Source organism: Cetorhinus maximus, chromosome 8 (assembly GCF_964194155.1).
Source record: "Cetorhinus maximus chromosome 8, sCetMax3.hap1.1, whole genome shotgun sequence".
Classification (NCBI taxonomy): Eukaryota; Metazoa; Chordata; class Chondrichthyes; order Lamniformes; family Cetorhinidae; genus Cetorhinus; species Cetorhinus maximus.
Window position 1 is genome coordinate 34,589,563 of NC_135886.1, and position 18,919 is coordinate 34,608,481.

General features: G+C 40.6%; 1 protein-coding gene across 2 annotated transcripts in view; it reads right to left on the reverse strand.

Annotated features, from left to right (window-relative positions):
* LOC144683549 (ADP-ribosylation factor-like protein 8A) overlaps positions 1-9,200 on the reverse strand; it is a 48,514-nt gene extending 39,314 nt beyond the window's left edge. Inside the window, exon 1 of one of the 2 annotated variants that reach the window (XM_078546669.1) lies at positions 8,714-9,200. In XM_078546669.1, coding sequence (XP_078402795.1) covers positions 8,714-8,836 — 123 coding nt within the window. In that variant the 5' untranslated portion in view covers positions 8,837-9,200. Of the gene's footprint in view, positions 1-8,268; positions 8,320-8,713 lie in introns of those variants that run through there. The other variant, XM_078546670.1, reaches the window with a different exon arrangement.
* Between the last annotated feature and the right edge of the window lie 9,719 nt (positions 9,201-18,919).

The following is an 18,919-nucleotide window of genomic DNA, read 5'->3' on the forward strand; positions in this document are numbered from 1 at the left end:
CACTGTTTCCAATACCATCTTTACTAAAATGCAAATCAGGGTACTGAAATATTATACAATTTAGAAAGCAAAACAGGGAACGAAGTGATGCAGAGGGGAAGATACTTTGATCTCGGACTGAATTCAAATCCAGCTGAGACCTGAAAAGGTCTTCGCTGTCTACAGCCTATAAACATTTTTCAGTGGTTTGAATCCAGTTCCTCATGGGCATGGGCCAGCCCCTAAATGCCTAACTTGGTACTATCTGGCTGCCTTATCTCTAGATCGTCAATGTAGCAAATGAAAAACAATATATTAGTGTAGCAGGCTGGAACGTAGTTATGGACAGGGTAGGGGGAGTTTTACTCGGCAGCTAGTTATCCTATAGGTGACCTGCAAGTGCTTGATGCTAAGATTGGGTTCCTGATCATTACAAAAGAAAACCCCCAAAACAAGCACAATATTTGATTATCTCTACCAGAGGATAGATTTAAGTACAATTCAAAAATTTGGCACTTTGTCCAGTCAATGTACTAATCCTTTTTTGTGTTGTAATTAGGAAATTAGTAAATCACAATGATGAGCATGTGAAATTTTTACAACAAATCTGCTCAAGAAAAGCTACTCAGCAGCACATTATAGATTTTGTCCTTCAGGACTGGTGTCTGCAGAGAGTTTGGAGTTGTCTCACACTGGAGAGGTACTGGTGGTTATGGATCTGTCAGTGGTGGAAGCAATTTATGATGAATTAAGAGCAGCTTGCAAAAAACTTATTGCACAGTATTAAAGCATACTGGCTCGTGGCATTTTGCTGTAGTATTTTGATACCCACAGTCAATAACTCAAGTGGTAACGCTACAATGATACAGTTTATTAAAGTATTAACAGAATTCTCAGGTTGTAACCTCTAATTTTTCATTTTATATGACTACTTAAACAAAATGAGCTCTTCTGCTCAAAACCTAATGCAGAAACACTAATTTTTATTAAGAAAAAATGGACCTTAGAGATCTTGGGCCTATATTTTAATATCAACTTGCAGCAGCTTTACGTTGAGATATTTTATTAAAACATATGATACATAGTAATTTAAGACTCATATGCCATTTGGGAAAAGCTCCTTTGCAACCAAGAGGGATGCAGGGGAAAGAGTAGGAAAGGAAGGTCAAGTAAAAACTTGAGGCAAGAGATTTTCAGCCAACAAAGCAGAAAGAACAGAATCGGGATTTATGGAGTTTGGAAAATTAGAGGTCACAGAATGTTGTGCTTTCTTGCTTCTAATAAACACAGCAGACAAGACTGCCATATTAACTATACCCAATTATATATATTCCACAATATACAAATACATTAATGCTTCTTGTGCCAAGTGGCCTAATCCTGCTCCTAATTAATGTGTTTGTATGCCTGCAGGTGCCTTTGGACACTCAACTTTTGATTTCTATACATGTTGATTTTGATATTTAATATCTTAATTACATGGCAATTCTAAAAGTCCAAACCCAAGCAATAATTTTTAATAAGGTCATTTACTTCCACCTGGAATAATCTTGATTGCCATGTGCTGAATGTAGTCATCAAGGGAAACCGTAGCAATGCAGTATCTCAGAATTGCATGCTATAATTAAATGTAGCTGCATTTGTTTTTGAAGTAAACCAAGTGTTCAATTAAGAAATACAGAATTTACGAGAAAAAGGTACCTCACAGCACGCCCAGTTTGAGAGATGTTTTTCCTTGCTCTCCAACTAGGAAAATGTTTGTGCCACAAATTACTGGAAGTTTGAACAGATAACAGGGTGGCAAGACTAAACGACAGGAAGAGTCTATCTCTCCTTCGCCAATGAAGTTTAAGGATAGAGAAAGAAAGAGGAATGATGGATAAGGGAAAAGGGTGAATTAGATAAAAGGAAATAAAGAGGTAAAGAAAGACTGCATGGAGAGAAAAAAGAAAAACAATTAAATTTAAAAACCTCTAGGAACAATTTACTACCTGGAGTGAGACTCCAAAGTTTCAATTGTACCCTTTCTGGGCACCAAGGTTAGGCTTCATTATAATAACATAACTATTGTCATCAAAATCGTGCCATTAAATACCAGTACTAACTACTTGCTGCATACAAAAGGTAGGTGGGATGTTCAGTGATGCAAAACATTTATCATCAAAGTCATGTCTAACGAACCTAGTTATTGCATTCTAACAGTGCAAATGTAACAATTTCTTGAAACTCATTGGGAAGTGATAATGCAATAGCTCAAATAGTCCAACAATTTGTGGCTACTCGCAACTCATGCCATCTCGCTACCTCAACACAAAGTGCTGGATGATTTACTCATTAATAAACTGGCTGCACATTTAACTCGCTTTTATATTCCGAGCCAATTCAGGGCTTAAAGCATGATGCCTTAACTACTCCAGATTGTCCTGATTAGCATATTATTCGGGGGGAAATCTGTCAGGCATGCAGATTACTGCAAATGAAGATACAAAATCTAATCAAAGGGATTGATTTATGCAAGTCGCATACTTGTTCTTCACTAACCAAGGATTTCTCCTTCTGACCGGACACAATACCGGACGTTTTTCACAATATAAAAAAGGCATCCAAAAATAAGTTACCATTCTTTAGGGCCCCTCATAGATTGGGGTGAGTCTGGAATACATGCAGAGCCCTACACCTTTTTCCGGATAGTCCATCAGCAGCATCTTCGCTGCCACATGCTTCAACACCAGATAAACCAAGAATCTGCAGTGCACTATTGCATAATACAGCTTAGTTGATAGAGAACCAGTGGCACAGTCTAAAAACAATCAGTTTCCAAACCTTGTAGCAAGGGGATTCTGTTGGCCTACGATTTCCAACATGGCAAGAGCCTGTCTTTAGCCAGGCTGTGTTCAGTGCTGGCACCTTAGGGGTGAAGTTTTTCGCTGCTAGGAGGGGACAGGAAAACGAGTCACCCAGTTGTGTAATACTTGATCATTTATTTATGCGTCTTGCAAGCTAATTTCTACAATCAACAAATAGGTCTGAAACACTGGAAGAGCAGCATAGCAACACAATAGTTTGCGGAAGGAAGTAACTAACATGGTGAATAAGGGAGTGATTATGCATGGCATTTTGAAGTCCATATAATTAACATTTGACAAGATTTAAGAGGCTTAGCAAAAACTGAGTAGCATGGAGTTGGAGGCAACCTATTGGCTTGGATAGGAAATTACTTAGAAGGCAGGAAACAAAGAATACGGATAATGGGTACTCAAATTGGTAGGATGCGACCCCAAGCAGTGATCTCTACTGAGGCTGTAATTTTTCACCAGTTTCAGCAGGTGGTAGAAGCCTAGAACACATAACCTTATGAATACATAACCTTAAAATTAAGTTAGGTTGTTCAGGGACAATGGCACAAAGCACTTCACACAAAAGGTAGTGAAAATTTGGAACTCTCCCCCATAAAGCTGTTGTGGTGAATTGGAAACTTCAAAACTGAGGTCAACTGCCTTTTGTTAGGCAAGGGTATTAAAGGTTACGGAACCAAGGCACATAGATGGAGTTAAGATATGGGTCAGCCACGATTTAATTCAACAGGCTGAAGGGCTGAATGGTCTACTTCTGTTTCTACATGCATCACTCACTTTGGTGTCCTGGGCCTAGTTTCAATTGTCTTAAAAGTGCTAGAGGGGAATTTGTCACAATTCTCTTTTTCTGAAACGGTGCACTTTTAAAATCTGTTTTGTTTTGCCTCAAAAGATTATACAGTGGTTGGTAAGTAGGGAGCATAGGGGATCACATATTGCAACTGAGTTTCATATGAGGCAAGCTGGTATTTTCCTGTCACTTTAGTATTTGTATTGCAATCAAATCTGAATCTGCAACTTCTTTCACCAGCCATATAATTATTTCCTTAATTTTGTACAAGGGGCTATATTGTGTTGACCTCCCTATGACACACTTGTCCATTTATTTATTAACACTGTTTTCCCTACCTGTGGAAAGGTGGCCAAAACTCAAACAAAACGTCACAATGTTGAATAGAAAAAGCAATGGGGCAAGGAAGAACGATACACACGCGAGGTGAAGATTATTCTTTCTTGCGCACACACCCAAAGTGACCTTCCAACCCAATAGTTGGGAGTTGGAGCGCCCATTCTCAGAAACCTAAAATATTTGGTAATTTGTACAAATGTAATACAAATTATAAAACCAGTGTCAAATATAATTATCTATCAAATATAATTTGATGAATACAATCTCTAACATTTTAAAAACTAAGTGTGCAGAAACTTAGCAACTGTTGTTTTCTGGTGAAGGAGATTCTACTTCTGCTTTATGTCAGCTCACATGACATGTTCCGTCAAGACATTTGAGTCATGTGAAGTAAATCATTTAGAAAACAATTGTGGTAAATATTGCTTGAAAAAATATGGACTTATTTCAGCTAATGCTAAGCTCTAATATAAAATAGCTCCTGTACCAGCAGCAATAGCTCCTGTACCAGCAGCAATAATTTGCAGAATGCCTGAACAGTCAAATTACATTGCAAACTGTTCAAGCTGTGGGATGTGAAAAAATATCACCCATTCAACCAGTTAACCTACATCAAGCTTGATGTCATCTAATTACATCTATTCAATTTATCTCGTCTTCTCTCTTCTTTTGTTCAACCTTGCACTTTGAGCTTTGACTTTTCAGCTGGGAATTTCAGTTAAAAAGGCTACCACAACAATAGACACTAATTAACCAGTTTAAGTATCAAGATACTGTATATTCTAAGTGCAACTGAATAGATGCTTTGATTGTGGGAAGTAATCTTGCACCCAGCTCTAACCTGATTCCCCATTAAGTGTTCAGTAATATGGTTAAGGGGTGGTGGGAGTAGGTTTAAAAAGAGCTAGCAATCCAATCAAAGAGCTCAAACGACATCATGCTGTTTTCCACAAAAGTTAAGCAGGCTGTCTGTTAGCTACAATTCAAGGCCAAAGGATCGACTTGACTTTAAAGATTGTCGGCTCCTGCCTCACTCACATACTTTAGCATATAACCCAGCCAAACACTTCATTACAGCACTCAAAGAATGCTGCATTGGTGAATATCAGCATTCAAAAGTTTGGTTGAGAAGCCCAGCTTACCTGCTCAAGCAGTGCAAAATATCCCACAGCACCATTTAAATAGAAGCAGGGAAGTTGCCCTGGTGCCTTGGCAGACATTTATCCATCACACAAACTGTAAAGAGAGATTTACTTGTCCTTCATCTCAATTGATATTGGGACCTTGCTGTGCACATACTGTCTGCACTTGCAAAATAAATTGTTTTCTGTGATGCTCTTTGGAATGCAGCATGAATGTAAAAAGCACGATATATAGCTGCTTCAGCTACTGATCTAGTATTTTATATTTTATATTTTGGGGGTTGGTTAGCTCAGCTGGCTGGACGGCTGGTCTGTGATGCAGAGTGACGCCAACAGCATGGGTTCAATTCCCTTAATTCCCGGTACGGATGAAGTCATCCATGAGGTCACCCCACTTTCTCAGCCTGCTTCTGTGCTGTAGCTCTGTATTTACTACAGCTATTTGTTAGCCTTGCAAAATTGTACAGGCCTTACAGTAAATGAGTTTTGTGGTATAAAGTGTACAAAACATCGCAGGATATCAGCATTCAAAAGATGAATTACAAAAGGAACTCTCACTCTTCTATTTAGTGCAACAGGGCTAAATACCTCTCTGTATAACAGAGCAGTAAAGAACAGTCAGGTGGTTTGAAACATCCCACAAATAATAAAATGGTTGTGCTTCTTCTAACCTTCACTCCTCACTTCCTGAAATCAGTTGCTCACATTAGGGTATGGTTTTATAAGAGCAGACAGCCATCTGGTGCATCATCCAAGTGGCCACAGTGTGTACGAAACTAGATCATAATTCTTAAAAGCTACCTGGCTGTAGGAAAGCAAAGCCAATATACAACTGTAGCACCATGGAGATTAGGGATGAAAGGTAGAATCTTCCAGGTATACATAATTCAGTATCATAATCAGGCAACATGTTTACTAAAAAAGGACCATCCAAATGAAGAACAACTTCAAAAACTATAAAATTAAAAGGTTTTGATATCAGAAACACAGCTTCATAGTGATGTCAATGACAGTACATAAATTAGTAAAATGTGGGTTTATCCTCCACAAAAAGCTCTGAATTAAGTATAAACACCAAATACAAGTTGTACAAGGACAAAACCAACATGACTGCGGCCAAAAACAATTTGCACAATAGGAAAACTATATTAAATCAAATATTTGGTTAACTTTCATAATTAACATTGCAGCATATTCTACTGGCTAATTTACATATCAACAGCCAATAATGTAAAAACATTTCATTAGTGTAAGATTACAAACAAATTTTACTGATTAACAACGCAGCTGTTAAGTGAAAGGTGGCCTCATGGGTGGGTAATAACATAAGTATTTTCAACATATAATTTATTCTTCGTCAACAGTATCCTTCCATCTACTCAAGATGATTATCCATATAAGTTATGTGAAAACTTCCTTTTGCTAGTAAAAGCTTAGCTGAAGGGTTCTAAAGAGAGTACCTTTCAATTAAGAGAAAGTGAAAATAACATACTGACATGAATCAACAATTTTAATATAGTCTTTCTCTTTACAAACTAGACCATATGATCTTAAGGACAATCCTCCATCTATACTCTGTTTATATCAAAATATGAGTGGGGGCACTCTGATTAGTGTGATATATTTTATTTTTATAAGTAAAATCACAGGCAGAAAGTAAACTTATTCCAATATCAGCGAGTTCTGTTAGCAAAGAGCATCCACTCCAACCTCTTTGATTTAACTACCCTCCCAACGCCACCCCTCCTCATCTCTAAACTTGACAGACAGGCCCAACAGCCAGCTTTCCTGTGGGTTCAAATGTACAACTATACCAGTGTGGAATTGAGTCATTAGACAGGAAGATGCTATGTTCCACACACAATCTGTGCTGAGCTGGTAGATCTCAGCTATGTTAAGGGATAGGGAAAATACCAGACATCAGGCAAAATCAGAATTAGGATAGACTGTAATTACCCCTACCAAAGCTCTGAGAGTCTGCAAGCTATTCACAAATTGAGCTTTACATGAAACTTGAATGATATACTGAAGGGCAATTAGTGCTCGTGGAGAGGGGCATTTTTTTTCAAGTAGCAACTAATGATCTATTTGAAAAGAAAACTGGGATTTAGCATAAGGGGAGGCACAAAGATATTTGTTATAGTTTGAAATTAGTAACCCAGCAATTGAGTGAGTTTTCCCCTTTTGATTCAGTTATTTCTTACATTGAGTTTTAAAAGTGATTAGCCTTGGGCTAAAAATATCCTGAAGATATTGCAAAACCATTTCAACAGCACTACAGGCCATTTTTTTCCTCTTCCCTGTTCCTCAATGTGCAAGGGTAGGATGGGAGGAGAGAAAGAAAGCAAAGACAGAGTTGCAGTCAGAACAGTAGAAGACCACAACTCTACTCAAGGAGGAAGCAAGACAGACAGAAAAAATATCCTGTGCAAGGAGTACATGTGGCTCCTCTGGGATTGGGAGAGACAGTTGGTGTCAAGACTCAGAGAACCCAGGTTACAAAATAATGTATTCTCCATTGGCTCCTGTCACAGGAAATCCAGTTCTTTATAATGAACGTTCTATGAAGTTGTATCGCTGGAATGAGAGAGAAATCTAAACAGATTAAAGATCACTGTTATAATAATGACGTGGCTCATGTTCTCTTTTTCTATTCCAAATAGGATTGTTTTGTCACCACAAAGAGCTGTACAAACACAGTACTTAGATAAAGTAGGCTCAGGGTCATATAACCCTTATTGACTTGTCATATGATGCAACTAAATTGCATCTATATATCTATTATGTATATCTATATCGGATATCTATATATCATATATCTATTGAAATGAAATTCATTTATACAACATGCCAATCAAATCTGCACTAAAAGATACTCAACAATTAGACTATGTAAAACATTGCAGGGTGTTTTCATTTTAGTAAAACAAACCTCTGTTTGGATATATTATTATCATCAGATGATCCATGAATACTCACAACCAGGGTGTAACCCTAAAAGGAGCTAATTCTCTCTCTCGCTCTCTCAAAGCCCTCTATGAATTACCTTTATTTGTTTTTCAAATATGTTAAACGTTCCATATTTTCGTTGTGTGCATTGTTTAGAGAGATTACAAGCATTACATGTTCACTGCGAACCAGCAAACATCTTCATAACACTCACCCAGGGAATGAGAAGGAAATTAAAACCACAGGGCATGTACAACAAGGCAATGTTAGCTGAACGTACGGACAGGCCGCAGAGGGTTAAGAAACTAGTCAGGAAGTTAAAGCTGGAGGTGCGGATCATGCGCAGAATTGTGTATGTGTTTTTTTTTCCTCAAATAAAGCACCATCTTTTCTAACAAAAAAAAAACTAAATGCAAATGCACATTTTCAATCGCTGAAATAAAACAAGGCAAGTGTTGCCAACATTGCAAAAAAATCTTCAAAAACTGCTGGGAATCGTTTTTATTTTTAACGTTCGTTTCTTTTTTTTAAAAAAAAGACTAGTATAAATAAGTGATTGCTCAAACATAATACAATTGAACTGGGCTGATTTCTATCGGGTTTTCCGGCAGCACCTCCCTGCCCTCTGCGAACATGTATTATTTTGCTGACACTCTTACCGCTATCACATTGACAAACGTCGTCTTGCCCGAGTACTGCAGCCCCACCAGGGTCAGCTCCATCTCCTCCTTCCAGAAGAGGGACTTGAACCAGTCCAGCAGCTTGTTGAAAAGGGCCAACATCTTCCCTTCTCCCTGCGTTTTCCTGTTGCTGGGGGGGGGCTGAGGGAGGGGAAGGGGTTAGGGGTTGGGGGGGAGGGTGTGAGGAGGAGGAAGGTGGGGAGGGGGGGGGGGGTGGTGGAGGGAGGAGAGGCTGTCTTGACGACTCTGTTATTTGAAAAAGGAGCTCCAGCCAGAAGGCCGCTTCCTCCCGCACTCGCTGCTTCCTCAATCCGGAGCTTCACAAGAAGCTGGGGCACGGGGAGACAGGGAGAGAAATCAAAGAGGCTTCCTTCCCCCTCCACCCACACAGAACACAACACACACACACACACCAGCAAGAGGGAACCTGGCTCCCCGAGCCCGACTCCTGTAAACACACCGCCCGCCTCCTCCCGCGATCCCTGGCGCCCCCTGTCCTGGAGGAGTGGGAACAGCCCATCCACCTCAGGGTGGGACAGGGCCATTCACTGCGCAAAGCCTCAGCCCAGTCCCAACTGGGGTTCAATTATTTACTTTCCTGCCACTTGCCAGTGATAGAGTAAGTCAGGTTTATCCTGTCAACGCAGCAAGAGCTGCTGCATGAGAAAATGTCAAGATTGTTGGATCCAGTGCCCTGGTTTGTTGGGGCTAAAGGATCCGGGTTGTTTTGGGGCGATCGGAGAGGATCGGTAGACCATTCTTAGAAGAAACACATTTTGTTTATTTACAAAAGGAACTCAGCAGCTACACTTGTGTGCTTACAACTCAAAACTCTGTCTTTACTCTTCAGGCTCTAACTGAAGGCTATGGTTCTGTTGAAGGGTCATGTGGACTCGAAACGTCAACTCTTTTCTTCTCCACCGATGCTGCCAGACCTGCTGAGTTTTTCCAGGTAATTCTGTTTTTGTTTTGGATTTCCAGCATCCGCAGTAGTTTTTTGTTTTTATCTAACTGAAGGCTACTCACTACAGAGGTAGCTCGCGCTACTCTGCTATTGGGTATCAAAATCATGTGACCTTACACTACAATGTTTGTCTTAAACGTTTATTACACATCAGATTACTACATCCCTCCCCTTTTACTCAGAAATACATTTTACAATTTTTCTCAAAATACCAAATTATTCACACAGCTAAATAATTTACAAAGTCAGTCTTTCTGGGGCTTTCCTTATGCATGTAGAGCGTCTCAGCTCTACAGCTCCTGATGTTTGATCCCGAACTTCCCTCCATGTAGTCGTCTGAGCATCTGGTTCTTCAGTAGGTACCTGCAAATCTGTTTCTTCAACTCTTTCAGGTACATTCGGCCCTTCGGACACATCTATATTTAGCTGAGTTCTTTCAGCAGGAGATGCTGAATCAGTCACGAGTTGAGTTCTTTCAGCAGGAGATACTGAATCAGTCACGAACACTGGTGGAATAATTTCTGGTTATTTTGTTTCTCCTCTTATATGATACGCATGTCTCCTTATGACTCAATCTTCCTCTTTCACATGGTCAGAAAAATGTCCTGTTACTGCACTTATTTCACCAAACAACCATGTTGGTCTTTCTCTAAAATTTTTCACAAATAGTTACTCTTCTGCGTTAAACATCCTGTCATGACTGTGATAGTCATGACCAATTTTCTGACTTCCCTGACTTCTTTCCACCTTCCCCCACAAGTTTGGCATAATTAGGCTCAATCTCAATCAGAGATGGCACTTAATCAACAATTCCGCAGGTGTGACACCTGCTGTTGTATGAGGGGTGGTTCTATATGGAAAAGAAAATGTGCTAATTTAGTCACTATAGAATCTCCAGACAATTTCTTCATACCAGATTTGAACATCTGTGCTTCTCTCTCAGCCAGTCCATTTGAAAAAGGGTGGTATGGTGAAGTTTTCACATGAATAATACCATTGAGGCTGATAAATTGGTGAAATTCAGCACTTGTGAATACTGTTCCATTTTCTGATACAGCCACTTCAGGTAGTCCGTTGATTGGAAAATGTTGGCATGGCTTGTCTATTGTAGCAGAAGATGTCAGGAACCTCACTTCATATATGTCCATCCATTTTGAATGTGCATCAACAATAAGTAGAAACATTGTTCCCATAAAAGATCCCACATAGTCAATGTGTACTCGCACCCATGGCCTTCCTGCCGTCTCCCAGGGGTGTAACGGAGCTGTTGCAGGTAATTTTTGCACTTGCTGACACTGCATACAACTTCTCAGTAGGTTTTCCATGTGTGCTATGGCCTTCATTTTGGAAATTCCAGGATGTGCACTGTGAAGTTAGATAACAATGGCTTTCATCTTTTTGGGGAAATAATCACTTGTGCTCCCCACAATAAGATACCTTCCTGGCTTGTTATTTCATATCTTCTCGGGAAATATGTTTCAGTTAATCAAATTCTTGTTCTTGTGATCAACCATGAACTTGACTTCGCACTTTGGATAAGACTGGGTCTCGATTTTTTGTATCTTTAATCTGTCTAGCACATATCGGTGATGAGTCCAGGAAGTTCAATAACAAAACGAATTCTTGAGGAATTGGAAGATCCTCAACTTTTACTTGCATAGGCAAACGACTGAGTGCATCTGCATTTGCAATTCAACTCCCGGGTCTATGAATGAAAGTATGCTCATACGCTGCCAAGATTAATGCCCATCTTTGTACTCTTGCTGAGGCTATGGGGGTATAGCCTTGTCTTCGCTGAATATTCCTAATAATGGCTTGTAGTCCGATATGATGACCATGTACATATTGGTGAAACTTCTTAACACCAAAAATGGTTGACAGGCCTTCTTTTTCTATTTGAGAGTACCCTTTTTCTGCAGTATTGAGTGTTCTCGATACATATTCTACAGGTCGTTCTGATCCATCATCCATTCGCTGGGAAAGAACTGTTCCCACTCCATTAGGGAGATGTGTCACACATTAATACCAACTCTTTTTTTGGGTCAAAATGTACCAGAAGTGTAGATAATTGCAACAACTGTTTCACTTTTGCGAAAGCTTCTTTCTATGGTGTTTGCCAAGACTATCGCTGATTTTTCTTGAGCAAGTTAGCAGAATAGGGACACATCATAATACAGTAAAACAATCAAGTCAGGGGGAGTACGGCTGAATAAGCTTCAAGGGAGTAAGGCAAGGCTGGATAGTCTTTACTTTAATGCCAGGAGTATTACAGGTAAAATGGATGAGTTAAGGGTGAGGATTGACTTGTGGAATTGTGATATAGTAGCCATTGCTGAGATGTGGTTGAGGGAAGGGCAGGATTGGCAGCTCAATATTCCGGGATATAGAATCTTCAGGTGAGACAGGGGAGGGGGTAAAAGAGGAGGAGGTGTTGCATTATTAGTTAAGGAGTCCATTACTGCAGTAAGGAGAGATGATATCTTGGAGGGGGCATCGAATGAAGCTTTGTGGGTAGATCTTAGGAATAAAAAAGGAGCAACCACATTATTAGGTATTTATTATAGACCCCCAGATAGTCAGCAGGAAATTGAGGAGCAAATATGTGCACAATTTGTGGAGGAATGTAAAAACAATAACAATAGGGTAATTATATTAGGTGATTTCAACTTTCCCAATATTAATTGGGATAGATATAGTGTTAAGGGCTTGGATGGAGTGGATTTCTTGAAATGTGTACAGGAGAACTTTTTAGGTCAATATGTAGAAGGTCCAACAAGGGACGGTGCATTGCTGGACCTATTTCTGGGGAATGAAGCCAGACAGGTGGCTGAGGTGGTGGTGGGCGAGCATTTTAGTGATAGCGATCACAACATGGTACAGTTTAAGTTTGTTATGGACAAAGAAATCGACAAGTTGCAAAAAAATGTCTTGGACTGGGGGAGAGTGGACTTTAGCAAAATAAGGCAGGATCTGGCCAAGATAGACTGGGAACAGTTACTTGTGGGGAAATCTACAGAGGAACAGTGGGAGGTGTTCAAAAAGGAAATGGGGAGGGTACAGGCTCAACATGTTCCCTCTAGGGTGATAGGAAGGCGTAACAAGCCCAGAGAACCATGGATGACCAGAGATATTCAGGATACGATGAGAAGGAAAAGAGAGGCTTTTAGCAGGTACAAGGGAAGCAAATCAGCAGAGGCATTAGTGGAGTACAGAAAGTGCAGGGTGGAGCTTAAGAAAGCAATTAGGAGAGCAAAGAGGGTATATGAGAAAGCTTTAGCTGGTAAAAGAAGGGAAAATCCCAAGATATTCTATAAGTATATCAATGGGAAGAGGCTAACCAGGGAAAGACTAGGGCCCATAAGGGACCAAGGGGGCAATCTATAGGTGAAGCCAGAGGACATCGCTAGAGTGTTGAATGAATACTTCACGTCTGTCTTCACCCAAAAGAATGAGGATGAAGGTATTGAACTCTGGGAGAGAGATTGTGAGGTTCTTAAGCAAATTGATATAGGGAGTGACAAGGTATTGGAGGTGTTGGCAGGCTTAAAAGTGGACAAATTTCCAAGTCCAGATGATTTGTGTCCCAGACTGCTGAGGGAGGCAAGAGAGGAGATCGCAGGGGCTCTGGCCCAAATTTTTAATTCCTCTCAGGGGGAGGTGCCAGAGGACTAGAGAACAGCTAATGTGGTTCCGTTATTTAAGAAGGGTTGTAGAGATAAGCCAGGGAACTACAGGCCAGTGAGTCTCACGTCAGTGGTAGGGAAACTATTAGAGAAATTTCTGAAGGAGAATATTTATCTCCATTTGGAGAGGCAAGGTTTGATCATGGATAGTCGGCATGGCTTTGTCAGAGGGAGGTCATGCCTAACAAATTTGATTGAATTTTTTGAGGACGTGACCAGATGTCTAGATGAGGGTGGTGCAGGTGAAAGCAATTAAAGAAGCACCAGCGCCAAAGAATACATCCGAACTGAAATCATTCTTGGGGATGATCAATTACAATAGATGCTTCTTGCCTAATTTGTCGACAGAACTGGCACCATTGTATTACTTCACAGAATCACAGAATCACAGTGCAGAAGAGGCCCTTTGGCCCATCGAGTCTGCACCGACACGTGAGAAACACCTGACCTACCTACCTAATCCCACTTACCGGCACTTGACCCATAGCCTTGTAGTTTATATGGATTTCAACAAAGCCTTTGACAAGGTCCCACATGGGAGACTTTTAAAGAAGGCAAAGGCACATGGGATACAGGGTAATTTGATAAGGTGGATTCAAAATTGGCTTAGTTGTAGGAGGCAAAGGGTGATGACAGAAGGATGCTTTAGTGACTGGAAGCCAGTGTCCAGTGGCATACCACAGGGATCTGTGCTCGGTCCCCTATTATTTGTCATTTATATAAATGACATAGATGACTATGTCGGGGGTAGGATTAGTAAGTTTGTGGATGACACAAAGATTGACCGGGTGGTTAACAGTGAGGTTGAGTGTCTTGGGCTACAAGAAGATATAGACGGGACGGTCAAATGGGCAGGTAAGTGGCAGATGGAATTTAACCCTGAAAAGTGTGAGGTGATACACTTTAGAAGGAATAATTTGACAGGGAAGTATTAAATGAATGGCATGGCACTAGGAAGTTCTGAGGAACAAAGGGACCTTGGCGTGAGTATCTATAGATCTCTGAAGGCAGAGGGGCATGTTAGTGGGGCGGTGAAAAATGCATATGGGACACTTGCCTTTATCAAGCGAGGCATAGAATACAAATGTAGGGAGGTCATGTTGGAGTTGTATAGAACTTTGGTGAGGCCACAGCTGGAGTACTGTGTGCAGTTCTGGTCGCCACATTATAGGAAGGATGTGATTGCACTGGAGGGGGTGCAGAGGAGATTCACCAGGATGTTGCTTGGGATGAAACATTTAAGTTATGAAGACAGGTTGGATAGATTTGGGTTGTTTTCATTGGAGCAGAGAAGACTGAGGGGCGACCTGGTCGAGGTGTACAAGATTATGAGGGGCATGGACAGGGTGGATAGGGAGCAGCTGTTCCCCTTAGTTGAAGGGTCAGTCACAAGGGGGCATAAGTTCAAGGTGAGGGGCAGGAGGTTTAGGGGGGATGTGAGGAAAAACTTTTTTACCCAGAGGGTGGTGACGGTCTGGAATGCACTGCCTGGGAGGGTGGTGGAGGCGGGTTGCCTCACATACTTTAAAAAGTAGCTGGATGAGTATTTGGCACGTCATAACATTCAAGGCTATGGGTCAAGTGCCGGTAAGTGGGATTAGGTAGGTAGGTCAGGTGTTTCTCACGTGTCGGTGCAGACTCGATGGGCCAAAGGGCCTCTTCTGCACTGTGATTCTGTGATTCTGTGAAGTAATACAATGGTGCCAGTTCTGTCGACAAATTAGGCAAGAAGCATCTATTGTAATTGATCATCCCCAAGAATGATTTCAGTTCGGATGTATTCTTTGGCGCTGGTGCTTCTTTAATTGCTTTCACTTTTTATTCAACTGGATGTAGGCCTTGAGAATCTACATTGTGACCTATGTACGTTACCTCTTTTGCTTGGAATGTGCACTTTTCTTTTTTCAACCTCACTCCAACCTTACGAAAAACGTTTCAAAACTTCCTCCAAGTTCATCAAATGTTCTTTTTCAGTGAGTCCAATCACGAGAACATCATCCAAATAAACTACAATGTGGGGCAATCCCTGTAGTAAACTTTCCATGGTTCTTTGGATTTTGGCACAAGCTGAAGATACGACAAAAGGTAAATGGGTGTATTGGTACAAGCCTTTATGTGTATTAATGGTGACAAACCTCTATGAGACCTTCTCTAATTCCAATTGTTGATAGGCATGACTCATATCAAGCTTCGTGTAGGCAGTTCCACCTGCCAGTTTAGTGTACAAGTCTTCAATTTTTGGTATGGGGTGTCTGTCCAACTTAGCCACTTTATTGACTGTTAATTTGTAGTCCCCATAAATTCAAATACTTCGTTCAGGTTTGAGAACAGGTACAATTGGTGCTGCCCACTCTGAAAACTGCACTGGTTGTATCACTCCCAGCTTTTCTAATCTGTCCAGTTCGGCGTCTACCTTCTCCCGCATTGCATAAGGTACTGGTCTTGTCTTCATAAATCTTGGTGTCTTTGGATCTACATTAATTTTTGCTTGTAGCCCCTCAATCTTTTCAAGTTCGCCCTTGAAAACTAAGGCATATTTTTGTAGTAGCTCTGATCGCCCATTAGTTCTCAGTTGGAGGATTTCAGTCCATCCAATTTAATTTCTTTCAGCCAGCTTTGTCCGAGGAGACTAGGTCTCTTGGCTGCTACCACCATTAAGGGTAATTTCACTGACGTCCGTCGTGAATTGTGACTTTACATACGCCCTTGACTTGTATGTCTTCTCCCGTGTAAGTTTTCAATTTGGCTTCAGTTCCTTCCAAATTTAGTTTACGTTCCCCATGATTCAGGTATTTAAAAGTATGCTTACCTATCACCGTAGTGGCTGCACCTGTATCCAGCTCCATTCTGATAGTCCTCTCATGCACTCTCATGGTTACATAGATAGGTTCTGTTTTTCCTATGTTTAAATTATATAACAATTAAATATCAGAATCTATTACTTCAAACTTTTCAACGCTGTTAATCTTATTGGGTTTTTGCTTTTGTCTGAAAGTCTGCCTGATTCTACCTTTACAATGTCCCATGAGGTGTCCATTTCGATGACAGAAAAACATTAGATCTTTTTAAACTGTGATTCATTACAAGGTTGTCTGCTTCCACCTCTGTCACTATTATGCCATGTTTTTGCTGCTAAGTTATCTCTTTTAATTTGACTGCTAGTGATGACTGCTTCCCGATTCTGAGTAAAGCTTTGTACGTTCACGCTCTTTTTGGCTGAGGCTCCCCGCCCAACGTGATGGATGGCACCATTTTGCACTCCTTATATGGCTTTCGAGTCTCACACTACACCTTTCATTGCCAGAGTGATTTCCAATGCCTTCTGAAAATCTAAATCTTCTGAATTGCATCTTCATTTATGCCGCACACCAAACGATCTCTAAGCATATCATTGATAGATGTACCAAACTCGCAATATTCAATATTTTCAGACTTGCCACATTAGAATCAAATGTCTCCCCCGCAGCTCTATTCCTTGAGTTAAATTTGACCTGTTGCATAGTCACCAATGGCTTGGGCCGGCAATGATTCTTTACGAGGTTAACTAAGTCATCAAAACTTTTCGAATCTGGGGCACTGGGTGACAACAAATTTCAAATTAATCCATATGTCTTACTCCCACACGTGGATAAGAGGTTTGCGCACTTCTTTTCCTCCCCTGCAATGTCATTCACCTGGAAGAAGAACGTGGGGCATTCAACATAATGAGGCCAGTCGTCCAATGTTGGATCAAAAAGCTCCACTCTTCCAAATTGCAGCATGCTCTGAGGGGATTGCTTCGAAGATCAGGAAGGAAATTTTTCTTTCCTTACAATTACCATGCGAGATACGGCCTGATTTCAGTTCTTCTGATTTCCTTTGTTCTTTCTTGCTTTTTTACCTTGTCCTTGTGTGTCTTTTCTTGCTTTTTACTCTTGTCACCAGTTTGTTGGGTCCAGTGCCCTGGTTCGTTGGGGCTAAAGGATCCAGGTTGCACACTTGTTTCGGGGTGACTGAGTTGGTACCAGGACAGAGAAGACCGGTAGACCATTCTTAGAAGAAACACATTTTGTTTATTTACAAAAGGAACTCAGCAGCTACGCTTGTGTGCTTACAACTCAAAACTCCATCTTTACTCTTCAGACTCTAACTGAAGACTACTCACTACAGAGGTAGCCCATGCTGCTCTGCTATTGGGCATCAAGATCATGTGATCTTACATTACAACATTTGTCTTAAAGGCATATTACACACCAGATTACCATAAAGATCATAAGGAATTTCATGTTACTTTCTTCTGTCAGCTCAGGCAATAAGAGGTTCTGGGCTGCCCATTGTGATGGGCAAGACTAATCACGATGGCCCCCACCAAGAATTGCTGCCAGGCTAACTGTGAGGCTAATGGTGCTGCTGTTATTGAAGTGCAAGTGTCACAGCAATTTTAGGCGAGGGTGATTAAACATGAAAATAGAAAACTTGCCATTTCCGCTGTTAGCTTTGCGAAAATGGCAACTCGCTGTTTGGCTCTCCATTCAGATGCATGGAGTGGTATGTAATTCCTGCACTTGCACTGTAGTTACCAAGTAAACCTGCCACAGAAAGTTGTCATTTCAAGTCTAAGTGCCCTTGAAACAAAGTAATAAGTGTTAATTATTGCCAGTCAACATCTCTGACACTGAAAATTAACTATTACAAGTGTAGAATCTCATTCCTGCTTGATTTTTTTAATGCAGTTTTTTTTTGTTTTCTTTCTGTCCCTTATTCTCTCTCTATTGTTCCAATCGTTCTTGCCCTTTAATAAAAGCAAAATATTGAGATCTGCAATAAAAACAGAAAATGCTGGAAAAACCAACAGGTCTGGCAGCATCTGTGGCGGGCGAAACATAGTTATCATTTTGAGTTCTTTGGAACCCCAGTTGCTGGCAGACCTGCTGAGTTTTTCCAACGCTTTCTGTTTTTATTTCTTTCATTTTATTTCTGTTTCTGTACCTGATTGACATTGAACTGATCATTCTAATTTACCCTTAATTTTTATTCCTCACACTGTTAATTTCACAATGCTTCAAACCTTGATTCCCTCCTATTTCTTCTCAACATATTGCCATTCAGCAATGTCATCTGAAAACACAGCATCAGGTTTCACATGTACACTGACTGACAACACTCAACTCTCCCTCACCTATACCTCTCTCAACACTTCCTCTAATTGATCACACTGCTTGTCTGACATCCAGTACTGGACGAATAGAAATTTCCTCCAATTAAATAATGGGACGACTGAAGCCGTTGTCTTCAATCTACAACACTAACTCCATTCCTCTCCCTAGCAGCTGTCTGAGGCTGAATCGGACTTTTCACAACCTAGGTGTCATATTTGTCACAGAAGTGAGAAATTGACTAAGATAAAAGCAAAATACTGCAGATGCTGGAAATCTGAAACAAAAACAAAAATAACTCGAAAAACTCAGCAGTTCTGACAGCATCTGCGGAGAGGAATACAGTAGAAAGAAATAAATGTTCTGATGAAGAGTCATACGGACTCGAAACATTAACTGCATT